At 41.2% G+C, this 27,688-nt stretch overlaps 1 protein-coding gene across 1 annotated transcript; it reads right to left on the bottom strand.

The window, feature by feature from the left end:
* Positions 1–453: 453 nt before the first annotated feature.
* On the bottom strand, positions 454–27,578 carry rprd2b (regulation of nuclear pre-mRNA domain containing 2b). The gene is made up of 10 exons (XM_036134446.1): positions 27,349–27,578; positions 17,604–17,733; positions 17,255–17,448; positions 16,446–16,528; positions 16,213–16,339; positions 12,364–12,539; positions 8,263–8,551; positions 7,768–8,019; positions 3,747–3,914; positions 454–3,652 (listed from the first exon to the last, which is right to left on the bottom strand). The coding sequence occupies exons 1-10, from the start codon at positions 27,542–27,544 to the stop codon at positions 1,722–1,724; spliced, it is 3,546 nt and encodes a 1,181-aa protein (XP_035990339.1). The 5' UTR covers positions 27,545–27,578; the 3' UTR covers positions 454–1,721.
* Positions 27,579–27,688: the final 110 nt, after the last annotated feature.

Here is a 27,688-nt window from a genome sequence, read left to right as displayed (position 1 = left end):
TGTTTTCTGAAACATGGAAGGAAATACAAACCAACTGATAACATGATTTAATTCAAGCAATAAATTGCAACCAATCAAAGCCCCCCCCCCCCTCTGTCCTTTTTAATCTAAACTGAATTTTATTATTGTCAAAACATGGTAAAGCCTAGGAAGTGTGGATTAAACTAATGCTCCCTTCGGTTTCAGCTACTCTGTGTATTTATGAACCAAACTTGAACACGGACACAGGTGGACGTTTATCTCAGAAAGAAGATTATCCCAAAACTTTTCTTCAGAGCAGTGATCTCAAGAGGAGGCGGTGAGAAAATTTATGCAAAACACTGCAGACAAAAAAAAAAAAATTATTCCAGGGTTAAAGCTTATCCAAAGGCCTCGCCCTCAGTGAAGATGGGAAATTTGACTCATTTGTAGAAAAACAAGTTTGAAGAAAGAAAAAAAAAAAAAAAAGGTATATCAACTCAGTCACTCTTTATATTTACAAGCGTAGAAATGTACAGTGGGAGGAATAGATAGATGCAAAAAGGTTTAGCAAGAGAAGAATATGTACAGCAGGTACTCCGGAAATCAGAACAAGCGCTAAAGATCACTTCAAAATGTGAAAACACCAGTTTTTGCTTTGCAGCGTACAGATCCCACCAGTTATTGGCACCGCCGCTTAAGATGTGTGCAAAAGCCTTAAAATGAGTTGAACTGCATCTTCCCTGTTCCAGTTTTATTTATTTTATTCTGACTGTAGACACGGGCGAGTTTGGAAGAGTCGGTATTTTCTAGCTGCCCTTACATGCACGTTCTCTCGTCTTCCCCATTTTGAAGAGGGGCTAAGCAAAAAAAATAACCATCTAATTCAAATTTCAGTGAGATTATGCTGCGACAGCTTAACAATTTTTTTTTACACATCTTTACCGCACGGTGCCGTTAAGTGTGGAGGATTCTGTACGCCTTTAAAAAGAGATTAATTTGGAGAACGGTTTGCTGTCATGTTTCCAGGTGAACAACTTCTAAACATTTCGGGAAACGTGACGATTCCCACTGAGGCTGAGAACGTGTTGTTTTTCCTTTTCGTATGAAGCCAGACATAAAGAGTTAAAAAAAACAGAAGCAAGCAACAAGCCCGCTCAAGTTTAAATGCACTAAATAGCTTATTTTCTTCTGTACTTTTCTTCTTATATGAGCACTATACTGGGAATTATTTTCTTCATCTTCAGAGAAAGCTGTTTTTTTCCCCCCTCATTTTTTATACTAAGCTTCCAAACACGTTGGCCAGTATGGGAGGTAATATTTATGTGTAAGCCTGAGCAGAGCTACTGATTTTAGGGTCCCTCTTGCATTTTTTTTCTCTGGACATCTCAGGTGAAGTCACCCCAGAATCAAAAGAGACGGGAAAACTATGCTTTAATTTCTGCTTCAACTATCTTGTCGTTTTATTCTTGTGGTCATGCCATCAAGGTAAAGCGTCTGATGTGTGGGAGAAAAAATAAAATAAAAAAAAGATAGCAGACAACACTGTGCACTATGTAACCTCTGAGTACAGTGTGAAACGAGAGGCCGCTAAAGCCGAAGCATCAAGACTTTATCAGCTATTTACACACAGCCTAAGGTAGTTTCCTTCAACCTAAGTAACAGAGGAAAGATATCTGGGCTCATACCAGCAGGGCTAACACACACTGCACTTTTAGACGCGTGGCTTGCCACTTCTCATTCAGCTCGTCAGTCAACCCCCTTCAGTAGCGCGGCGGCAGGTAAGGCCTCTTCTGAGCGTGGAAGGGGCCGCCTCGGAACGGGGGCCCCGCCCGCTTCCCTCCGTGAAACGCGCCTCTGGGGTGGTCTTGAGACGGGCTTCGGCCTCGCAGCGGGGGTCTCTGCTGCATGGGTGTGGGCAGGATGGGGGTTCGGGGAGCGGGTAGGTTGAGGAGGGGGACGGGGTTGGCGCTCGGTTTGTGCGTCTGCGCCGGAGGACTGGTCGGGGGTTTGGAGAGAGCGGAGTCTCCTGCGGGGGAATTAGGCGTGGAGGGGGAGGGGGTGGAGGATGTGGGAGAGGGGAGAGGCAAAATCAAAGGCTCCTTCACTCTGCCAAGTAAAGGAGGGGGAACGCCAGGCGTACCTGGGCGGTGGAGAGGGGGTGTATGGCGAGGGATTAAAGGCTCTTTAACTGTGCCGGGACGGGGAAGCTTGGGAGGCTCGCCTAGCAGCGAGGACATGAGCGGAGGTGGGGTCACCTTCCTTCCTCTGGGCCCCATCCTGCCACGCTCTGCACCCTCAGGTCTGACTGACGGAGGAAGAGACAAGGCGTGGTCCACGGGGACCAGCATTCCCCCCACCATCACAGAGTGGGGGAGGGCAGGGCGCGGGGGCGGAGGGGGAGGCGAAATGCCGTGCAGTGAAGGCGGCGGCGGCAGTCGGGGGATGGGGGGCGCGGCGGTGAAGAAGGGGGATGAAGGATGGAGATGGGGTTGGAGCAGCGATGGAGGAGGAGTCTGCATGTTTTCAGTCAGGTACGGCATCGGGAAGCGAGTCTGAGGAGGGAGAGGAAGAGACGGAGGGGGGTGAAGATGTGGGACGTGGTGTGGAGGAGGAGGAGGAGGCGGCGGCGGAGGAAGCATGGAGGGGTTCATGTCTTCAGCGCCTCCCTGACCCATGTTAATAGGAGGAGGCATAACTCGAGGTGATGGAGGCTGACCCTCCATGTACTCCTCCTCTTCAAACCACATCGAAGCCCCAGGCCGATTCCCGGCCCCTCCCCCTCGCCGAGAGCCTCGACCAATCACGCGGATGCTCTCGACTGTCTTGATGCGCTCTCCGGCAGGCGGGCGGTTTGAATACCCCACAGTTTGGATCGGTGCGCCTTCAGTGTGGGGCGACACCAGCGTCTCAATGCGATGGTACCGACCTTCCTTCGCATCGGCAGCTGGCAACTCTTTCCCGTTGTCCTTTTTCCCACCTAGACCCCCATCGTCGGACCCCGTGCTCGCCCTCCTGGTGCCGGCGGAGGGTCTGCGCTCCCCCGCGGCCCTGCTGTTCCTACCCTTCAAGTCATTGCCAGGGGAAGACGACACCTGCTTCCTCGTCGCCCCCTCGTCGTTCACTTTGCCGCTGCTCTTTTTTCCTGCACCAAACCTGGAGGAGGACGAGGAGCCGTGAAAGTCTCCGTCTTTGTTGCTTCCGGATGTGGCGACGGCCGCGTCCCACGGATCGTTGCGGTAGGCCGTCGGCGAGAGGTTATGGCCGCCAGACGAGCCCAGAGACTCCGGCCCGGCTCCGGGCGTGTCCATGATCTCGTCCTGCGTCGGCGTGCCGGCTGCCTCGTCCCTCACCGGGGTGCCGTCGACCCCGTCGGGGCTGGCGTCGCCCAGCGCCAGGCTAAACCCTGGGTTACCCTGCAGGAAACTGTTGATCTTTGATTCTAAACTGGGGGGAGAGACAGAGGGAGCTGAAGTGCGAGGAGGGGGTGGAGGCGGGGGAGGAGAGAGCTGCCTCTCCTTCTCCCAGTCTCTGGGTCTTCCAGGCTCGTCTTGTTTGAGGCTATTCCCCAGAACGGGTTTGGTCTTCGGTGTGGTCGGGGTCACTGGGGTTTTGACACCTGATGAGTCTGGGGAGGTTCGGTTGGTGGGAGCGGAGGAGGTGTGAGTCACACTTTGAAGGAGAGATGACAAACCTGCTTTGAGATGATAAAAAGATAATAAAAATGTGACACAAACTGTATATTATTCATTTCTAAATCAAACAAAAAGGAAGAAATGTGATCCAACCTTGTGTGTTGGTTTTAGACAGAGCGTTTAGTATCCCTTCAGGGGTGATGTCAACACGCGACAGGATGCTGGCCAAAGCGGGACTTGGCGGGGTCCCTTTGGAGGCTGCTGATTGGCCGGTGGGGGTGGTGGGGGTCCCGGGAGATGGCCGAGGAGACGGAGTAGGAGCTGGGAGAACGGCAAGGACAGATGGACAGATTCATGGTTACCAGTACATTTGCACAGCTAATTGGTGAAAACCAGAGTTTCAGAACGCCGATGTAACCTCCTTGTTTCACAAAGAGTTCAGTCTCCACTCTGACCGCTGCATGGGACAACAAACCTCCATATAGCTGGAATATATCACACCAAGAGCAATATATTGATTCATCTGCTTCTTTAAACAAGTCTCCAAAAGAGAGATAAAGTAAAATGTGTGACAATCACAGTTATAACACCTTCTGTTTCTAGGTGTTAGGAGCCCAAAGTTTAATGTCCCAAACAACCACATACGTAACTGTAAACACTACTATAGATGCCCTGACCAACAGAATGAATTATATTTTATAGGCTCCAATCGGTTGTTCAAAGTCAGCCAATTTACAATAGACTGGCTCTGATTTGTGATCAAATAAAAATAAAGAATACAAAATCTGATTATTCACCCCCCTCCCCAATAGATGAACTACAATAAAGCCTAGACATCTATACAGACAGTCTATAAAAAAACCCATCAGCTTATCCTTAGATACGCAAGTTTAATGAGCCGTATAAAAATGTCAGACTGTTAAGAACAGGGATAATCTTGTTAAATCCTTAATTTTTTGTATGATTATAACCAATATATTGAACAAACTGGAATAGATTTTCCTCCTTTATGAGCCATACTTCTTCGGGGGAAAAACATTTAGGAACAGGCATAACACATCTAATAGAAAATAACAATTTGGTACCAGCCATTAAAAATCCCAACTATTCTAGATGTAAACTTTATAACCTGTAACATAATTTTTATCTCCTTCTGACAGCAGAGCAGACAATGCAAAAAAGTTCACCATACTGATGAGCAAAAGCTGTGTTCATATTTAGCATAAATACTATGGACATAATCGATTGATAATTGTACCTTATGTTTAAATAAAAATATTAACGATAAGTAGAGAATATCCACAAAAACAAAGAAAATGTGCATGTTCAAACTAATTCTTGATGCTTTTACAGTGTTAAAACCGAAACGCCTGATGATTCCCTATTTTAAGTTAAGTTGTTGAGTTTTTTTGTGTTTAGTCAATTACTTACAAAAAATTCAGTCGCAGTTTAATCTCTTTTTAGCCATTAGTTACAGCTTCTTGAAGAAACTCCTGTTTCTCTAAAATGTTGCTTACCTGAGATCAGCCTGCTTCCATCTGCTCAACAAAGCAGCAAGCGGAAAAACACCAGGCCATCACTTTCAAAATAAAAGCAGACTTTGAAATCTAAGCTGCGTGCTACAGCTTAAAAAAATCTCTAAAAACAGATTCGATAAATTTAAGATTTGAAAACTAGGGTATAAAGTCATTATTTATTGTTCAGGAGAGCTAAGATAGAGGTTTATGAACAGAAACCATATCATATTGGTAATAAGGTATTAAAGTATATATATATATATATATATATATATATATATATATATATATATATATATATATATATATATATATATATATATATATATATATATATATATATATATATATATTTATTTTTTATTTTTATTTATTTTTTATTTTTTTCAGGAAGTTTCTCCTGGGATTCTCTCATGCAGCCATCTCTTGTGTTAGCAGACAATGGTCAGAAAAGAAGAAAATATCCTTTGAACTGCTCGTGTTAATAAAAATGCCATTTAATGTCAGAACGGGCAAACTGGTTAACGGAAGACAAGAGCAGCTCAAATAAACTTGCTTTTCAGTCAACGTATGAAAAATAACGTCTCACACTCTGAACAGATGAGCAGCAGAAGCAGAAGACCACTGGAAGCCGTTTCTGATCAGGAAGCAATTCACGTCGACTCAAAATTGGACAATAACAGATCCAGACTGGTCTGATCAGTGTGGATTTCAGCGCGGCCATTCAGAGTCAGAATGTGGGGTAAACATTAAAGCATGGCTCCATCCTGCCTAAGATAAAAAGTTCAGGGTGTCGCTGAAATGGTTTCTTGGCACATTTTGGGCCAATTAGTACCAAAGCAGTCTTTTGAGTTCAAACAAAGCTCAACCGAGCATTGATGTCCATCCCTTTTGGGACCACAGCGCATCCATCTTCTGAAGGCTTCTTCCAGCAACATAACGGACCATGACACAAAGCTCAATACTCTTAAATGAGCTTCCTGAAAAGGACAGAGGAAGGTGTCCAACAGATTATTAGATCCACGTCACAATAATTATGGCCGTTCTGAAGGAATACAGTGTTAGAGATTATGAGAATAGGGTTACGGGTTCATCACGGTGTACCTAATAAAGTGGCCAGTGAGCGAACAGACAGCAATACCAGGATGTTGCACTGCAAAAACGGATCTAAAAATAAGTAGAATGTTCTTAAAATGTGCGTTTTTGTCCTTTATTTGAGCAGGTAAATAATATTATCTGCCAATGGAATGAGTATTTTGACCTCTAAAATAAGATAAGAGACATCCTGCACTTGAAATGAAATGATGGAGATGAGTTGTTCCTATTTTAAGTGCAAAAATCTTATTCCATTGGCAAATAATGTTTTTTTACCTGCTCAGTTTAAGGACAGATACACTTATTTTAAGAGAATATTACTTATTTTAGTTCTGTTTTTGCAGTGTGTCTGATAAGGTAGACTGTAACAAATGCAACAGGTCTGCATGTCCAGGCCTGATTCCACAGGTTGGTGGAAAAAAAGAAAAATGCACAGTTACACCAGTCAACAGCTGATGTGTTCAACTTGTTTTTGTTAAATAGACTCAACCGGATAAAAAGGAAGCCATTTAAAAGTCCGAAAAACGTGCAAAGAACAAATATGGATAAGAAGAAAGTTAATTTTGCTTTTTCACTGCATCATAATTGTTTATCTGGTGAATGGGGAACCACGCACGTGACGTCACCGACTCAAGAGCAACGCCCCTTTTGCCGCTTAGGTAGGACATACAGGTAGAGAACGCCCGTAGCAACCAGCTATTACACGCGCAACATAAACAGCGATATGACCGACATTACAGCCGTTAAACTTTCCCAAGACGATGTTCCAGGCGCACGGATTACTGGCCGCACTGTCGAAGAACACACCAACCTTCAGCTCAAACGATGGCTTGAGTGTCGAGGGCTTAAAAAGACTGGAAAACTGGCAGAGTTGATGAACGGTAAGCTTTGTTTTTTTTTCCTGCGCGGCGGTCATGGCAGCGTCGGCCGTTTTTCTGTTTGTAATCACCGTCCAGGGATCAGTATATGTTTAATGTTTGTCTTATTTGAAATGTTTTTGAGTAAGCTATCCTGGTAGCAGGGTATCATGTTAGCGCCTGCTACCATGATAGCCTATATGCTATCATGGTAGCAGGCGCTTCATTATTAACATGTCGGCCACCAAAATACTCTTACCTGTTCACTACTTGATGTCGCTGGAATTGGGTCAGGATGTTCTTCGGTTGTGCCCTTTCCTCCAACAAAATGCTTGCTACATATGTACGCGAATTTGGTAACTTTTTCCGGGTTGAACTGTTGTGTAGGCCGACCGCCCCGGTGAACCCAGCTCAAAAAACATCCTTCATATGCGGCCGATCAGCGTACCTCGAGTCGCTGTTGCACGTTCCATAGCAACAATGTTTAAAAACCATGGTCTTAGATTTGGAAAAAGCAGTCGTTTACCGAGTAAAACCAAGGGTAACGCATGTCTCTTTTACAGCGAAACAGCGGCGGACTATGCAAGCTTGCCCTACTGCGTACCACGTGATGTGACGTCATCGTGACGTTACGTTTCTAAAAATAGCTCACTCGCGGTACGCCGACAGTGAGCCCCCCCACCCCCACCCCCACCCCCAACCTACCCGTGTGCTTCATGGCCGAGGTAAGCGAGTTGAGAATGGAGCTGATCTTTCCCAGGTCCACCTTGGCCAGATTGACTCCCAGAGGGGCGGTGGGGGCGGCGGTGGCTTTAGCCGACGTTGGTGTCACTGGGGCTGCGGTGGTAACAGCTGACGGGCTGGCCTTTGAAGGCCTCGTAGGCGTGCTGGGGGGTTTGGATGCTGCGTCTGACTTCGTCTTGGAGACAGCCGTGGATTCCTCGTCTTCCTTTCCATCTAGGAGTGTAAAAAGAAGATAAAACCACAACATTTTTAAAAATTTTTCAGGTTTGATTGCATCTTCAAACTAGCTTCCGGCAACTTTTTCCACTGTTTACTTATTTTTAGACAAATGTCCGACACGGTTTATGTGCGCAAAAAAAAAGCCTCCTTTGGTTCTGAGCAATGATGCCAGTTTGCGTTGAAAAAAAACCAAACAAACGTATTTCTGTAAAGCAGAGCCGCACAGCCACAACTCACCCTGCGAAGCAGCAACAGTGCTGGCCTCCTCATCAGACATGTCCATGTCCTCCATGTCTCTGTTGTCATTTTGGGGTTCTCCGTCATCCATGGCCTTGCCGTCCAGCTCCGGATCCACCTTGGCCCGGGACGTCTCCATTTCCAGGAAGGGCGAGTCGGAGCCAGTGGGTGAGGGAGCATCTTCAGAGGGAGAGGGGATGGGAGAGTCCTCAGGGCCAGACAGCGTTGCCTTGAGAGAGTCCAGTTTCTTTTTGAGGCCATTTACTCGGTTGGCGAAGGCATTGTACGCCTAAGAAGGTGTAAATACAATGTTCAATAAAAACAAAAAGGCATTATAAATTTGTTAAACCAGGTCTCCTCTACTTCCCTCTAACTCAATGTGTTACAGCCGTTTCAAATAATAAAAACGTAACATACATTTACAAAGATTTATTTATTTTTTTTAAACACAGCCTTCTTCCAGAGTGACAGAAGTGATAGCTTTTGGGCGTTTTTTTATTAAACAAATCTGTATATAATATTTTACAATTCTATCATGAACCTGTACAGTTGGGCAGAAAAGCATTTAGTCAGCCACTGATTGTGCCAGTTCTATTTAGAAAGATGAGAGGTATGTAATTTACATCATAGGTACACTTCAACTATGAGACAAAAATCAGAAAAAATACACAACAGGAAATTAAATTGTAGGATATTAAATAATAATTGAAAAAAAGTACGTTTTGGTTAAGGTGTACCTTAAATTTTCTCAAAAATTGATGGTACACCTTATATATATGATTGCCGTTGTGCTTACTGACCGATTTTATGAGGTAAAATGCGCTCAGAAATCTGTTAAAATGTGTAACTACACCTTTGGTTAGCAACGAAGCCGCGCCGCTCAATAGATATTTGGAGCATTGCGGTACACTGCAACTACCTGATCGGACCCCTGAGCTGTCTACAAGACTGCCTGACTGTAATGTTGAAACTAGAACTGCATTCATGTCAAGACCCCCACATAGTCGAGCGTAATTCACCCTGCGGAGCTTACCATGTACAGGTATGTACAGAGCTCAATTTTAACGAGTCAATTTTAAGAACTCTTTACATCAAACAGTTTTATACGTGACACCGAGCTTGATACACTGAGCTGCTCCAAGCAGGCGGTCACAAAGACGCAGCATCACAGTCCCTCTCTGTTCTCACTGACAGGTGTGCGGTGGGAGGCTCCTGGAAAAGAAACGCCTCTAGGTTCTCAGCTAGCTAATCACATTTTACCATCAGTTCTGCCGCTTCGTCCCACTGGCAGAAAGTGCGTGAATTTTAGGAAAATGCCACAAGAAATGTCGGCAACAATACGCTGGACCATGAAGAGTAAAACATCCGCGGAGAGTCAGGGCAGAGTCCGCCAAGCTCACATTACGCCAGAGTATGTGGGAGCCTTTAGGCAGCCCATGCCTAGAGTACGCGCTAGCAACAATAAACCTAGTAAGTTAATTAAATAAAAAAGTTACGTTTATTTAGGCCTTATGTTAGAAACAGGGCAATGTAGTCCAACTACTCTGTCCTCCCGACAGAGACGGATAGAGAGCTGTGTACGTGAAGGGGCGGAGTGATATTACACACTGGTGATGAGTATTTAGTGCGTCTTATAATCAGGTGAGCCTGATGGTCCGAAAAATACAGTATTGTGTCACCCACAATCAATCAAAATGTCTGGCCCTCACAGACCTGTAACAACTTCTTTAAGAAGCTTTTCTGTCCTCCACTCGTTGCCTGTACTAATGACCCCAGTTAGAACTCATTAACTATATAAAAGACATCTGTCCACAGCTTCAGATGGACTCCAAACTCAACTATGGCCAGAACCAAAGAGCTGTCGAAGGAAAAAAAAAACTGTAGACCTGCACCAGGCTGGGAACAGTGGATCTCCAATAGGCAGCAGATTGGTGTGAACAAAATCAACTGTGTGAGCAATTATAAGAAAACGGAAGACGTACAAGACCGCTGATAATCACCCTCGATCTGGGGCCCCAGGCAAGATCTCATCCCATGGGGTCAAAACGATCACGAGAACAGTGAGCAAAAATCCCAGAACTACACGGAGGGACCTGATGAGTGACCTGCAGAGAGCTGGGACCAAAGTAACTAAGGCTACCGTCATTAACACACACTACAGAGAGGGACTCTGATCCTGCAGGTCCAGGTGTGTCCCCCTGCTTAAGCCGGAACATGTCCAGGCCCATCTGAAGTTTCCCAGACAGCATATGGATGATCCAGAAGAGGATTGGGAGAATATCATGTGGTGAGATGAGACCAAAATAGAACTTTTTTGGCACCAACTCAACTCGTATTTGGAGGAAGAAGGATGTTGATCTGCATCCAAGAACGCCGTACCTACTGTGAAGCGTGGGAATGCAAACATCACGCTTTGGAGCTGTTTATCTGCAAAGGGGACAGGAAGACTGATCCGCGTTAAGCGAAGAATGAGGGGGGCCATATACCGTATTTTCCAGACTATAAGTCGCAGATTTTTTCATAGTTTGGCCGGGGGTGCGACTTATACTCTGGAGTGACTTATGTGTGAAATTATTACACATTTTTAACGGTATATCATTACACCTGTTATTTTCACACCAAATCACAAGAGGGCGCTCTAGGCCTGTGTTGAATCAGACGTAAGCGACGTAGAAGCGGAAGTGCCGCATCTTCTACCTCCGGAGTTAACGGAGTTATTTGAAAGTGACACCGAGGATGAAGATTTCACTGGATTTTAGTTATTTGGATTGACACGGGCGCTTTGGTTAACTTCTTCGCATGTTATTTATGCTATAGTTATCTGAATAGCTTTTAATATGTTATGTTAACATACCAGGCACGTTCTCAGTTGTGTCATGTAGCGTAAGCTAACCGTACAATTATTCAGCCTGTTGTTGCCTCTGTTCTATTTTTATTTAAAATTGCCTTTTTAAGATGACATGTCTGTTCTTGATGTTGTATATTATCAAATAAATTTCCCCCAAAAATGCGACTTATATATGTTTTTTTCCTTCTTTATAATGCAAATTTATGTGTGGTGCAACTTGTACTCCGGAGCGACTTATAGTCCGGAAAATACGGTAACTTAAAATTTTAAGCCAAAACCTTCCTCCGTCAGTGAGAGCACTGAAGATTGAATGTGGCTGGGTCTTCCAGCGTGACATTGATCCCAAACACACCGCGCTCGCACAACGAAGGAGTGGCTCTGTGAAAGCATTTCTAGGTCCTGGAGTGGCATAGCTTGTCTCCAGACCTCAACCCCATAGAAGATTTATGGAGGGAAAAAGCATCCCTGCTCCAGAGGAGATCAGCATGGAGGAATGGGCCAAAACAGCAGCGTGTGCAAACCTGGTGAAGACTAGCAGGAAACATTTGAGCTCCGTCATTGCCAACAAAAGTTATGCTACAAAGTATTGAGCTGAACTTCTGTTCTTGACCAAATACTTATTTTCCACCATAATTTACAAATAAGTTATTTAAAAATCCTACAACGTCATTTCCTGGATATTTATTACCTATGATGAAAAATACAGACGTCTCATCTTTCTAAGTGGCAGAAATTGCACAACCAGTGGCTGACTAAATACTTTTTTTGCCTCATTGTATTTATGAATACACTTTGTTCAAACAACTTAAAATGAAAAAGGACCGTCTTATATTTGTTGAAATCTAATCCGTGTTTTTTTAGCAATCTATTTTATTTATCTATACCCGTTTATCGTTGCAGGGATGCAGGTGCCCATCTCCAGCCGTCATAGGGGGAGAAGCGGTGCACAACAAGGAACAGGCCACCAGTCCATCACAGGGCAACACGGAGACAAACAACCACGCACACTCATGCCCAACGGCAATTTATATTAACTAATTTCCCAATTACCAGTCATGTCATTGGACTGTGGGAGGAAGGAGAATCAACGCATCCACAGGGAGAAACATGCAAACGTCTTATTTCTATTTTAACCGCCATCTGAAGTCATGTCTCACGTTTAAAAAAGATTCATGTGAATTTCTCTGTCAAACTCTAAAAAAGAAGTTAAAACATTAAGTATCGCTATCCTTGTGCGTTAAGAACCCACTTACGTTAGCCACGATCTTAACCTCCTTGTATTGCATCTCATAGAAGATGTCTGCATTTCCCAGAGCTTCCAGCAGAGGAGGTCCAGTTTTGAGCTCTTTCTCTAGGAAGCCCACAAACTCCTCCAGCTTCAGACTGCCTTCTTCAAAGTCCTTTGCAAACTTATTTCCTCCTGCTTTGTCTGATAAGTGAAACATTGAACAACAAAAAACAAAGTTAAACAAACCCAGGAAATATATATATATAAAAAAAATATTATGTTGATTATTTTTTTGATAAAGGCAAACTTTTAAACCCCTCAAAAAGAATTGAAGTAATGCATTTTTGAAAGACTAAACTGCAAAGGGGACAGTTTCAATTTAAAAAGAAAGCATTTTCCATATTTAAAATAACAGGAAATATAAATAAACATCAGAAAAATAAGAAAAAGCTCATATGTAGTAGTTGAATGAAACTATAGCTGTGCTCCACTGAATAATCTCTTTATAAAATCAGATAATTCATGCATTACTCTTAGGGGTCCTGTACATTCTTCATTACAAAGATGCAACGCTTTCCCAGACTTAAATTGCTATTTTATTCTGGACATTACGGTACAAATGATTAACTTTAAACCTACTAGAAAAGCAGCTTCACAAACACCAACATGGCGTCAGAGTTTATGGTTTAGGGCCGTTATAAGGCTTTTGTTGCCTCTGGACTAGGGATGGGTACCGAATTCGGTACTTTTATAGGTGCCGACCGAATCCTGTCGGTACTGCCAGGAACTGATTCACGTAAAAATAAAAACGGTACAAGGTTTTCAACCTCTTTTCAAAATGTGACATAGATCACGCTCACTGCAATGTTTGTGAGGCGAAGTTCAAGTAACCTGACAACAGCCAGCTGTATGTATCGCTCCGCCTAGCTCCACTCACATACATCTGGGACACGGCTCATTGAAAATGATTTCCCCAACCAAATTTTTGGTCTGGCCAATCAGGACGCAGGGCGGGTGTTTCATGGATGTGACGTAGTGGAGACGCCACCGTGAGATTCCAACAACAATGGCGGCTCGCATCGAGGAAGCAAGCGTTAGCATTGATGCTGCTATTTCCTCCGTGTTGTCCAATTTATCTGATATTGTTTCATTAAAAGAACATCAGAGAACGCCTCTGAAGGCTTTTGTTGGTGGAAACCATGTTTTCGCCCTTCTCCCGACCGGATTTGGCAAGTTTTGTTTTCCGGGGCGCGTACGCGGACGCGCCCCGGAGCGGTTAGCGCTAACCATATTGGGAGGCCTTTAGTCCTCAACGCGGTCAGCCCGGGATCGACTCCGACCCGCGGCGCTTTGCCGCCTGTCTTCCCCCTCTTCCTGTCAGCTCACTGTCAATAAAAGGTGTGCCACTACAGTGTTTCCCGCATGGATTTGCTTTTGCGAGGCGGACCGACTCGCGCGGGGGGGGGGTGGACGACACGTTTTCTGCGGAGCGGAGGGGGGGGGGGGGGGGGGGGGGTGTGGACGACACGTTTTCCGCGGCCGCCTCGCCAAGATAGCGCTGCGGGAAACCCTGCACTAGAGCCGCAAACACATAAAAAAATAAAAAATGGGTTTTTTTTCCGGCGTCGGTCTCATCAGCGTCACGGGTTAGCTTCGGTGTGACTGGTTGAAATAGCACGTTGATAAAGATGACAGACAAGTGGCTTATCCAATCATATGCAAGGAGTTTTGATAAGGCCCAGCCTTCAGTAAAGGCAATTCCTATGGCCGTGTCCCAGATGTATGTGAGTGGAGCTAGGCGGAGCGATACATACAGCTGGCTGTTGTCAGGTTAAAGTTCAAGGCCAGCGGAGAGAAAACTTCTAATCTGAGGAAGCACCTGGTCACTGCGGCCTGTTTAGCAAATTTATCGCTATATTTAGTGACTTTTCAAACCCATCCAGCAACCTTTTTTCAAAAAAGGCGACTAGCAACTTTCTTCTGTTATTGGTGACTTCCTTTGAAAGCATCATTCTGGGGTTATTTATGAAGCTTCATAGTTATTGTTTTAGGAGAGCAGCGGTCTAACTCCTCTGTAGTCTGAGCAAAGAGACTCATTGTAAATGACTAAGAAAAATATGTTTTTAATATAGTTTTTTTCCTTCTTCTTGGAAACTATTGCACTAAAACAATCCCCTGAATTTTATTCACATGCAGCATCAATCCCTTGTTCACCTCGTTCCCTCGTTTGTCACTGATAACTGTTGTGTTGGTAAAAAATTGTTTTATGTGCTGTGGATTCAGGCAATGTATTAAAATTCACAAATTATTTTATAAAGGTTTATTTGTAGACTCAAAGAAGTTTATATACTGATAAATAACTATGTTAAAATAAACATTTTAGAGATTTTATTAATAAACTAACATTTATTATTACATAAACACACAAAAGTAGTAAAAATAGGTACCATTAAGTACCGGTACCCATTCATAGGCACAGAGTGTTGGTTAAAATGTTAAAAGGTACTCATCCCTACTCTGGACTAACTTTGATCTCTATTTCAAAATCTAATCTAAAGTTGTCTAGAGAGCAAACGGGTTGTATTATGGTCCTATTTATTATGGACTGAATGGACCCCAGATCAGAAAGTAAAAAACTAAATATGAAATTTTAAAATATTCATATCAATTCAAACCAAAATGTGGAAAGCAAACAGCCTTTTTCTCTTTAAAATTATTTGAGGTTTCTTTTATCTTCTAGAAATTTTCTCAAACAATTTTTTGTCAATATTTATCCAGACCCAGGGGGGGGAAAAAAAGGAAAATCAATTCTAAATAGAAAACCTTATATTCTTGTTATTCTCCGACATTTTGTCTTGAAATCCTCCAAACAGAATCCACAATAAGAGCTTCTGCCCAGAGAAAAGTGGTCAGGATGTCTGTACCATGATGTTTATTCAGGACTTCAGGATCGCAACAGAAATGCAAAAAAGAAGATGATCTAAAACTGAGCATTTCCTACTTGGAGGAAACTGCATGACCATATATCCAAAAACTTCTCACTGCAAAAAGGGAACTAAAAGTTGGTAAAATTTTCTTAAAATTAGTATATTTTATTTGATTTGAGCAGCTAAATAAGACTCTTTGCCAATGGAAGGAGTATTTTTACCCCTAAAATAAGATAATTAGACATCCTGCACTTGAAGGAAGATTATGGAGATGAATTGTTCTTATTTTAAGTGAAAAAATCTTATTCCATTGGCAAATAGTCTTATTTACCTGCTTAAATCAAGGAAAATATACTGATTTCAAGAAGGTTTTACTTACTTTTAGATCCCTTTTAGCAGTGCTCCTCTTTGTCCACTGGAAAGCTTTTCTTTGACAAGATCTTTTTTTAAGGCAGGGAAGCTCCTTATAGATATTTTGAGCTGTAAAAGTAAGAATGTACATCCACTCATGAGTCCTTTATAGGAACGCTGGGTCCTTCCAAGGATGCAGCCCCTGAATCTGAACACCCAATATGGTGTTAAACAAATTCAGTCTTCTGTAGGGATCAGTCGTTTAATTTCTGTTTAAAGTTGTGTCAAACTTATGGGTCCCCCCCACAGATTTTCTTCATGTGTCTTTCATCAAACTTTCGTGTATAGAAGTATACTGTGCTACCTGTCATCATGTGATTTAAACAGATTTTACCTCAAAGTGTTTTTCTTGAATTATAAAAAGCCCTGATTTCATCTCTGAAACACATTTAGCTGGTAAATAAAACGAGTTCAACCTTAATCATTTCCACTTATCGTGCATTTTTACAGACAAGAGGAGACATAAGGATGAGGAAGTTTTATGAGCTTAAGATGTTAGCAGAAAAGCGGGTTTTGATGATCAGGAAACACCCGACCTTTGAGTCTTTTGAAGGCCTCCGAGCTGCAGACATCCACCCTGAGGGTTTCAAGCCGTTTCTCTCTGATCTGCTCCTCGGCAGCAGCTTGCTGGTACCTCGTCAGCTGCTCGATAAGGGAGTGGGGCTGGAAAAGAAATGCAAATAAGAGTGAAGATACAAAAAGAAGAGATTTGTACTGGCTTAATATTAGAAGCAGTATTTCAAACGGCAACAATATTCAGGAGGCCTACTGTAAACTCTGCAACAATCTTGGACTTGAGCGCAGCTTTAGTGCTTGGAGCTTTAGTGCTGGCAGCTTTGGTGCTGGAAGGAGCTAAAAGAACAGAAACGGCATTAGAAACACACTAAAGTAATTTACACTGGTGCTGCAAAGCGTGTGAACCTTTTTTTTTTTTAAATCCTTTTATGTTTCTGCATAAGTGTGACACAAACATGACACAAAAATAAAAGCAAACACAACTAAAGATAAAAAGACAACATTTCCTGTTTTTATTTAACATCCTTTTGCAGCAACAATTAATTGAAGTCCATCTAAACTCAAGTGTGAATCAGCCTGGACGAGTTGCTGTCCCCCCACAAACAGGACAGATCTAACCATCGTTAAACACTCAAGTTTTCCTGGAAGATTTTTCTTCCATCTATGACCAACCTTTGATCAGCGTTCAATTAAAAAATAAATAATCTAACCTTATAATAAAAGGACTAATACTTTCATCATTGAGGGAAAACCATGAGATTACCGCTACAATGTTTTACAGAGAAAACTTTGCTCTCATCTTAAAGTGATACTTTCTATAAAACATCCATTTTCCCTCTACTACTAAAGCACAACCTATTTGTTTGCCTTTATGTTAAATAAAATAAAAACTAGGCCACCAAGTTTCTTAAGCATCCCAATTTAAAGAAGAGGCTTATTTTATCTCTTAATATGACAACTCTGAGTTTGTTTTTATGGACGGACAGAATCTGCAGCAAATTTATGAAATAACTTTGACTTGATCGGCATGAAGAGTTTAAATGAATAAGTTGAGATACAAACCATTTGCTGATGGAGTTTCCTTTTCTTTCTGCTTTTCCTTTTCTTTTTCCTTTTCCTTTTCCTTTTGCTTCTCTCGCTCCTTTTCCTTTTTGTGCAAGCCGGCCTTAAACTGGGATATCACCTCCTCAGGATACACGTTCCGCTCCTCCCAAATGGTAAAGATCCTCTCAACCGATTTGCGGACTTTTCCATCTCTAACAAAGGAGAAAAAAACAAAACAAAAAAACGACGCACAAGACCGTGATAAAAAGCGGAGGAGATGCATTTCCTATTTCACTGGCAAACAACAAAAACAATAAGAAGGTCTGACTGCAACAAAGAGCTGAATAAACACAATGAAGCTACTCACTTGATGAGGAGGGCAGCATTTGGAAGAACATCGGAGAAGGCCGAACGAAACACAATGGCGTTCTTTCTTTTGCAGTTCTGGATCACATCGTTGGCAAGGTAGAAAAGATTCAGCCGATGATTGTGGTCGGCTAAAAAAAAGAGAAAAAAAGAGAGGTTAAAAGAGCAGGGAACCAAAACATTAAACTAAAAAGGTAGTGGCATGGATAGTGCATTCTTATCTGCAGTTTTAACATTTATCCCCTTTGTTTTGTTTAGCTGTAGTGGTGCATTTGGATTTATGCAACAACAGCCAACCAATATAACATCCTGGAGTTCACTTTTTAAATTTCTGGGTGAAATTTATAAATACGTATTCTACAAAATCCTGTTTACATTTGATTTTCAATGTCTACACATGAATATAGTCTTTGGAAATAAACCTAAAAACAAACAAACACACAGAACCCAATGCATAGCAATATATAGAGGCAACACCATCAGCCTCCTTTAAGTTAAAGTAAAACAATTTTTTTAATGGCAATAAAAATCTCTGGAAATAATTCTGATAAATAGCTTCTGAAACATAAACACAGCAGAGACAAGCAAACAGCTGGTCATTCATTACGGACACAGCACACATGAGACCGTCTGTCTCATGTTTTTGTTGCAAGATTCTCCAAACGCTTTTGGCTTATAGGTGCACAGTTTGCTGTTGTAGCAAGAATCGGCCAAGTTTACCCTTTTCTTACACCGCAATGTAAATTCAACCAAGACCAAAGACAACTGGCCAGTAAACGGCCAAAGATTAACACTCGTTATTAACATCCATCTTCTAATCCTCGTATCCAGATATCATGAGGTGAGAGAGGCGGGGTCCACCTTACGTTCGTCGCCTCTGATCAGTTCAGGATCACTTGCTGATATAAAATGCACAGAAGGAAGAGATAATCCAGCTATCCGCTATGAGAACACGCTAATTTCACACGCTAATTTCACACGCCGTCCCGTCCCTGAATCGCCTCACTTCAGCTACACAGCAGTTCTGTTCAAACCCACTGCTAGACACAAACACATCAGGGATTTTTCTGACGCTCAGAGAGCCATTTTTAATTTGGGCATGATGGAAAAACCAATAAATAAAAAATTCAATATAAAAAAAGGTTAAAACAGAGCTGCACATCATTAATGTTAAAAGATGGTCTTAAAATACATCTACAGATAGTTTATCGGCTCTAATCCCATTTTGGGGGATGTTGACTTTTTAGTGATAAATTAATGAATGTGTGAATGATCAATATCAAATTGTGTGACATACTCCCATTCTGAAAGACTACTTGCACTTTAAATCACATGCATGCAATGAATACATGCCAATAACCCTGTTAGAGGGACTTTTGATGTTTTCGTTTCCCAGAATGTAAACTGCTCAAAAAATTTAATTAAAAACACATCAGAACTGAACTGGAAAAGAAATCACGGTGGGCATCCATCCTGACAGGTAATGGGCGAGCTGTTGGGAGCAAAGGGATGCCAGAGCATTTGATGAAGATGATCAACCCAGAGGGCTTAACCTGAAGGCAGAGACCAAGTCAAACTGAAAAACTAATGCTGCAGGCTGGTCCAGTTTGCTGAAATGTCATTGCAACTCAAAAATTATTCTGTAGTTTGTATGGCCTCCACAGGATGGTATGCCCCATATAAGACAACAGATGGTGTCCTGGGGTATCTCCTCTCTGAGCCTGAGCTCCTGGACGTTCTGAGGAGCCACCAGGTGGCATCAGACAAACATGATGTCCCAGGGATCTTCTGGTGGATTTACTTTAGCAAAAGCATGGACAATGGTATCAATTTCTTCATCCTCCAGGAACAAACTGCATATTTTTGCCACATGAGGCCGGGCGTTATCGTGCACCAGGAGGAACAACGGGTCTAAGGATTTCATCCTGAAACTTAATGGCAGTCAGGCTGCCTCCATGCAGATGCCTCTGCAGACCAACACTGAACCATGTTGCAGGCAGCATAACGTTGATCTCAGCTTCTCCACACTTTCATATCATCTCTCAGAGCGAATCTGCTCTCAGTTGTGAAGAAGACAGGGCGCCAGTGCTGAACCTTCAACGTTTGGTGTTCCCAGGCAAACGTCGGGCCCTCAGGCCTCATGACTCATGAAGTCTGTTCTGATGGTTTGGTCAGACATTCACACCAGTGGACCGCTGGAGGTCACTTTTTTGTAGCGCTCTGGCAGAACTCATCCTGTTCCTCCTTGCACAAAGGAGCAGAGACCGGTCCTGCTAATGGGTTATGGACCTCAGACAGCGCTGTCCAGGTCTCCTACAGTAACTTCCTGCCTCCCAGAACCTCCTCCATGCTCTTCAGACTCTGCTGGGAAACAACAAATCTTCTAGCAAAGGCACATATGAGAGCTGGATGATAAGACAATTCGAATTTACAATTTTTTTTTTAAATTACATTTTTGGAAAATCTGGATTTTACTTTGTCAATGCACTCACTGGGCTTCCACGAAGAGAAAAGCAGCAATGCTGAATATATGTTTAGGAAAACACAGGAAAATATTGTAAAGAGGAAACTTTTTTTTTACCATAAAATGAGGCAATTTAATTTATTAATTAACTCTTTTTTAAATTACTTTGAAGTTACACAAAAGTGAAGTTAAACCGGTTTTTAGCTCATTGTGTAACACCACTAGTGGCAAACATTTAGTTATATCTTCATTGCAGGGCGGCCATCTTGTTTTATAAGCATGTTTCACAGCTTGTATTTAGTTGCACTTTGAGTTCAGGTCAACTCCCATACGAGATGATTGAAATAAAAGCAAGTTTTTAAAATAATTTCTTACATTTTTTTTGTAAAAAAGGAAAAAAAAAATGTTTTTTTGGATTAATCGGATTTGGTGTAATAAAATCTGAGATTTTATTTTTAAGCCACATCGCCTGGCTCTAGCACGTACTGATGTGCCATCCTGGTGGACTTGAACCGCCTGTGCAACCTCTGTAGGGTCCAGGTATCGCCTCATGCTACCAGTCGTGAAGCAGATCCTGGTCAAATGGAAAACTACTAAGGGCAGTCAAAAACAAACAATGGAGAGGGGAAAAATGCAAAAAGAAACTACAAAACCATTCCTGATTTAGGGTCGTCTCACTGTTGCTGCTGTTGTCCTTTTTATCAGCACCGATAACCAACCCCCTCTTCAACTGAACTGACCAGATCAATACTCCACAAGTTTAACTGCATCGGTATTATACTCTGATTGAAAAGTGACCCTTTAGTTTTTTTGAGCAGCGAAGAGGCTAAAGCTTGCAAAGAGGTGGGGGAATTGTGATGAAGGAAAAAGAAAGAAAGAAAATGTAGAATCACCGTAATCAACATCAGCGTGACAATATTCATGTAACAATACAAGAATGGGATATATACAGCACCACAGAACGTGATAACTTGAAATAATGCTCAGAATCTTTTATAAGTAAGACCTGGACTGAAAATGGCCATTATTATAAGGACTGTAAGAACCATGCAGCCTAATAACCAGGAAGACCTGATTTGATGCTTATAATTCAGCACAAGATAAAGAGCTTTTACTGGTTTATTAAAAGAAACCTGGAGTGCATTTTATACTCTACTACACAATCTTCAGTGATTAAACCTGACTGTAATGCAACATGCAATTTAAAAAACATTTATTTCACTTGTGAAAGCACCATAAAAACAAGAATGATCAAAAAGGTTTTTCAGGACTGCTTTAAAGCTAAACAAATGTGAACATGAAAATGCACGGACTGGTCAAACATGGACTGAATTAATCTATACCAATTACGGCTTCTGTAAACCATTAAATTTATTATGAAAGAAAAACAATCTCGTCCTATCTTGTCTTACCCTTTATGAGTGAGTTTATCTTTGTTAGAATTGCCATCTGTCAAAAAAATCACAACTGGCAGGTCAGACGTCAAAGAAAGCTGGAAATCGATATTGGCCACAAATTGCCTAATCGCTAATAAATAGTCTTAAAATGTTAAGATTGATACAAAAACTGAGTCATCAAACAAAACGATCACTAGAGGTAGAAATCTTAGAGTAACAACTTACAGGTGAACCATTCTGGTCTTCAGCGAATCAACGCATGTTTTCCTTTTTTTTTTTAAATCAAAGGGTCATTAGCAGACTTCAGCAGATGTTGGCAACGAGCCGAAGAGATACTTCAGCTATTTGAGTCGGGTGTTTAGAGGGTAGATGCGATCTAAAACAGAGTTGTCCAACTCCAGTCCAGAAAGGCCACATCGGGATTGACTTGACTGATCTGTCATGGTTCTGGTTCTAACTGCAGTTGGTTAGGTATTTTATTTTGAAAATACTTCCACCTGCATTCGCCTTCTTTATCCAAAGAGGACGCTTTACAAACGACTGTCGTCAAGCCATCTTTATTGTAGTTACAGCAACTGATCCACTAGGGGGAGCCCAGTTAAACCAGAGGGTTCTGTCACTTCATAACGTCATTATCACTTGTCAGCACAGCACCAAGATAAACCCTAAACCAACCTTGACACACCAAGAGAAGGAGGGGTCTACCCATTTACTGAGTTCTGCACATACATTTTAAAACTAATTTTGCCCGATTAATCACAAGGTCACGGTAAGGCTAGTTTGTAATTATTCTTTTCATACCCGTGTGGGACAACGCATTCAAAGCGAAGTCTCTCGGGCAAAATGAACACCAGTTGCTGTCAGTGTGAGACTACGTCTGCCAGGAGCCTCAGATATGAAGGCAAGTATATCTAGATTGGCACCCGTTTATTCTTATGTTTGAAATTTCTATTTTGAAGTTTAAAAAAATAATAATAAAATAAACATTTGCCCTGTTGTGTTGACCAGAGTTGGCCTGTGGAGCTGCATGAAAACGCTGCTGCAGTAGAGACACAGTCTGAAGCAGAGTGAAAATACTGCAACTGGTTTTCCATTAGCCACCAAGGATCCTGGTATTAGCTTCTGCTTTGGGGCTTCATGATAGATCCACACAAAAAAAGGGGTGTTTTATTTCCTTAAAGGAGCTATAAGTAATACTGACACCTTGTGGCTCGTATCGGTACAACAGCTTTCCAATCACAACAATCTAATATGCCGTTTTTAAACTGTGTGTTGCTCTTGTGAATTTTTACCTCCACAGGATAGGTATATTATGTTGTATTCTGTTCTATTTCTGGTCCGCTTCTCTTACCGGCTTCCATGCTGGCAGACTGCTAAAATACCAAATGCTGTTGGGAACCCTGAGAATTGGCTGAAGAACCAGGAAGTAAACACGGGCTACACTCTGAACCAAAGTATTTCCAAACCGTACCACTAGGTTTAAAAAGGAGAAAAACCTGAACTTTGCCAATCTTATGAGAGTTCCCAGGGTTCCCAACACAGAGCGCAGCATTTGGTATTTTATCTTGGCAAAAGAGCAGCAGCCTGCTAACATGGAAGCCAGTAAAAGACACAGACCAGAAATAGAACAGAATACAACATAACATACCTACCATGTGGAAGTAAAAATTGAAAACAGCAACTCACCGGTTAAAAACGGCATATTAGATTGTTGTGATTGGCTAGCTGTTGTACCGATTTTAGCCACAAGGTGTCAGTATTACTAATAGCTTCTTTAAATAAGAGACAAGTTGGAGTATTTTCAACACCCTTTGTCAATACGCAGTTTAGTCGACCTTGAACCTGATTATACACCATTACAGATTCTTCAAAAAAATACATTTATTTTCTTTAGTTTATGTAAACAAAAATGGATTATTGGTTTTCCCAAACATTGCTAAAATTCTGATTCTGACATATCAACCCACGTAAATACACCGTAATCAAAATACAGTACATTTAAAATAGATTACCTCTTCATATCTATATAATGAAGGCCTTCTGACCTGGAACACTAAAAATAGCCAATCGTGTGACATTGTACTGTTATTGCAATAAAAAGCACAAAAATATTGTTACAAAATTTTAAGCACACATCCCATCCATGTTATCTTAACCCAAAAGATTTTAATCATTTCAAATTATTACTTATGATCTGGAAAAGTTACTCATCCAAAACAGTTTTTACAGAAATATTCATTAATGAGTATTTGACAAATCCAAAATAAGAGCGGAGATTTGCCACCAAAAGGAGCAAAAACAGCAACTAGAATCAAGGTAGGAAAGTTTTACATCAATGAATGGCTGATCGCCAATCAGTGACTGATTTCTGTTTTCTCCTGGAGGCCTGACCTGATGATCACAGTTTTATTGCTGAGCACTATAAAACAAACTTATTTGTGTGAATTTTATTTTATTTCAACCATGTGTGCAACAAACATCGACCATAAAAGCACAGAGGTGTGATGGAGGTTCTCTGAAACAAGATCAATGGAAGAAAAAAAAAAATTGCTCTGGCTGATGGCATTACCAAATAATTTTTTTTAATTAAAAAAAAAAGACAGCCTTTGCCCTAAACAGTGCATTGTTGTTCGTTTGTAAAATGTCTAAATAGCTTTTATTAAGTTTTAAATCACTCAACAGTTGAGCCTTGTTTTACCAATCTGAGCTCTTATTTATGATCTTATTTATGATCTTATTTATGATCCTGGGAGAACCACGGGGTCCGGTTTAAAACGGATATCGTTCTTTCCATGGTCTAAACTCATCTCTCTGTGGCAGATCTCAGACTCTGGAACAATCTGCCTGTAAAATATGAACCGCTACAAAAGCTGCATAATTTTAAATCTCACCTGAAGACACATTTTTACAGACAGGCTCTTGGCTCATGTTGACCTAAACGTTTTCTTTTTTAACCCGTCTTGTTCGATGTTCTTTGAGTTGTTTTTAAATTCCCTTTAATTTTTATTGCATCATTATTGTGCATTTTATTTATTTTAGTAGCAATTTAGTTTGTAAAGCACTTTGTCAACCATAGCTTGCTGGAAATGCACTATATAAATAAACTTGACCTTTCCAGCTATATCTGTTTTTAACAGATTTCACTTCTAAATTTAAGGGGTTTGTCCATAAAAGACCTGGAAGACTTGCCTCAAAAGCATCAATCAATACTTACAATCTTGATTTAAAGACTAAAAGTTGTTTTTTTACCAAAAGGACACTGCAAGTTCTACAAACACAGCAATCGGAATACACAAAGAAATTCAAGAGAGGGAATCAAAATACTCATTAACAGACTTCTCCAATACCTTGAACTTTTTCTGTACCAAATTGATTTTAAACACAAAAACAACCTAAACGATAGATTAAATCTTCATAAAGAACTTTCAACACCCATAAATTTTTTCTCCCAACATCAGTACCACTAAACTTCAACACATCAACACCCGTGCTAATGTTTTTATGGTTTGATACTGGCAGCAATGTTACATCCAGCCTGCTCTGAAAGAATGCCTTAGGTTGTACCAAATTAAACCAAAACAGAACAACAGTATCAACTTATATTTTATATGAATCCAATGTTATATACTCTTTAAGCTCATTCATCATAAACGAGAAACCGAAGTCCAGGCTATGGTCAGCAAGAGATTGACATATCATGATTGTGCAGAGTTCAATTATGACTATCAAAAAGAATTGATGCCTTGATATAAATCGATACTAAAACATTTATGAAAAAAAAAAATGTTCAAAAGATACACATTTATTTCCAAATCAATTCAAACTGACCTATTTGCCCCTCCGCTCCCTGCAGCTTCAGCTGACAATAATAATGATCTCCTGACACGTCGAATACAACCAGAAGAACATGCAACCCTCTTTAGCCAACAAGACAAACACAAAATTGTTGTTTGGAGGAACTTTCCCTATGAGGCAGATGGTAAAGTAAAATTAAATGCTGAAAGATGCAACATTTGCCCCGTTAATATCTAATGCTACATGCAAACGACGACACTGGTGCTTATGAGCAACTCTAAGAAGGACAAAAATAAATAAAGCATTTGCAATAGCGAAGTAGTTAACCTCCTGGACAACATAAGCTAACATTGTCTAGTTAAATGTTAGGGACGCTCAGTTCTGTCCATCTGAGCTCCCAGATGAGATGCTCTTCTGTTCGAATACAGGTTATGTTGAATTCACACTGAAACGGACAATTAGAGCTGAAAAAGTAGGAACATGTAGCAACCTACTCTACCCTTGTGGAAATTGTACTGCCACAGAGCACTTTCGCATGGACCAGATCCTCGTTTTACGCTGTGAAAAATGTTTTGAGTATGCGGCAGATGCATGTTTGTTTTGAAACTACATTTATTTTAGTTTACAATGTTATACAGGAGTAAATTTGTAACAAAAGCAAACTGACAGGCAAATGGAAGCCTACAGTGGCACACTGAAGATAACCAGAAATAACCATAATCCTTCAAAAAAATAAAATAAAAATGTTGCGGTCAATGGTGTCCAAATATAGTTTGAAATTTCAATTTCATGACAACCCTTGGTTACATAATAAACTTTGTCGTATTTACACCAAAAAATATGTATATCAAATTGTATAATATTCAACTACTGTGCCTTTAATTTTAATAGAACAATTATTTATAATTCTGTGAAAATTAACACAGCTCTTCTAAAATTATAACTTTTTCATGTTTTTGTTTTTTTTGCTTTGATCTACAAACAGGTAGGGGAGGCGCTGCACTGCCTCACTCAATGCTTCATACAGCTAGAGAAAAATGCATTCACTCTGGTGTCCTATAGCATTTCAATTAACTGATGTTAAACTGCAGGAAGGCATGAGAGAGAGAGCATTTTACCCGTTTTGAAACCAATTATTTTAAAAATATTGGTTTCCCTTGGTACTGGCAGGCAGCTCATTGTGGCCACCAAGGCCAGAGGAAAAAAAAAAAACTGCCTCCTCTATAAGTGTGATAGATAGCCTCACTATATATATATATATATATATATATATATATATATATATATATATAAAGAGGAAGAATTTAGCCCTGCCCCTATATTCCACATTCGCTTTCCCAGCAATGGAAAATACTAGCAAGTGGGTCTAGCCTTTTAAATTTTTGTTGCAGCTTCAATAGAGAAGGTTTCTGAATTAAATTAAGTTATGCACTCACCAAAACGCACTTTTACCTCCACTAAAACACCGTTCACATGCTAATGGCACCAGAACTGCATGCCAACAGGCTGCAAATGACTGAATTATGCATCAACAATTTAGAAAGGACAAATTTTTATTTTCTGTTTGCTAAGAACCTATTCGTGTTTATTAAAAAAATTGCAAAAACAGAAGTTATTTTAGAAGCATTCACAATATAATAAACATTATCGTCATCAAAAACACATTACATTCTCAACCATTAAAGTGCGGATTATAGTTGTCGAAAAAAAGGTCACCCTATTTAAAGTAAGAAACCAGCTAGGAGTGAATTCAACACATCACAACATAGTTTCTCATTAATTTTAATCCAGCAAGCCCACGTTTGCCACAGAGGCCCATCTGTAAACACCATCAGCGAGACGTTAGCTCTGCTAGCATTAGCGGCTAATTTTTAAGTATCATCACCTACGAATGTTTGAATAACTAATGTATCGCTGGTTTAAAAAGAACACACACAAAACAGTTTAACCATTGTGGTAAAATGTACAGCGCGGCACAAATTGACCACGAATTGCATCGGACGAGTTTTACAAAAAAATAAAATAAAAAGCCAGAAATATATTTGAATTAGCTCACAGCGCGCTAGCTAGCTAGCTTCGGAGCTACTTACATTTCTTGAGCCACTTCATCCAGTAGCGAACAATGAGGCCGTGGTGTTTCTTGTTTTCAATGCACCAAGCCGAGAGGCTCTGTATCGACTCCATAGTGTTGGATACTCCTTGAAAGCGGCGGTCTAAAGTGGCTTCCAGAGAAGCGGTGGAGCTGCGGGCTGCCTGGCCGCTTGCAGCGCCTGAACCGGCCGCCATCTTGCCCAGTTCTGCGTGCTGCTGCTGATTGATGTTGGGATGAAGCAGCTCGGTGTAGAGAGCAGTGGGGGGGTGAGAACACGCCCCCCCAGTGCTTTTAGTTTAAAACTGTACGAGCAAAATCGGCTAAAAAGCTCTGATAAG

This window comes from Fundulus heteroclitus, chromosome 3, assembly GCF_011125445.2.
Source record: "Fundulus heteroclitus isolate FHET01 chromosome 3, MU-UCD_Fhet_4.1, whole genome shotgun sequence".
NCBI lineage: Eukaryota > Metazoa > Chordata > Actinopteri > Cyprinodontiformes > Fundulidae > Fundulus > Fundulus heteroclitus.
Note: the sequence above shows the minus strand (reverse complement) of the source record. Positions and strands in the feature narration are given on the sequence as shown.

Coding starts and splice junctions, on each gene's coding strand:
- rprd2b (XM_036134446.1), bottom strand. CDS start 27,544: ATGGCGGCCGGTTCAGGCGCTGCAAGCGGCCAGGCAGCCCGCAGCTCC. Junction 8,020..8,262: donor CACTGTTGCTGCTTCGCAGG/GTGAGTTGTGGC, acceptor TTACACTCCTAG/ATGGAAAGGAAGACGAGGAA. Junction 3,915..7,767: donor CTCGGCCATGAAGCACACGG/GTAGGTTGGGGG, acceptor CCGTTCTCCCAG/CTCCTACTCCGTCTCCTCGG.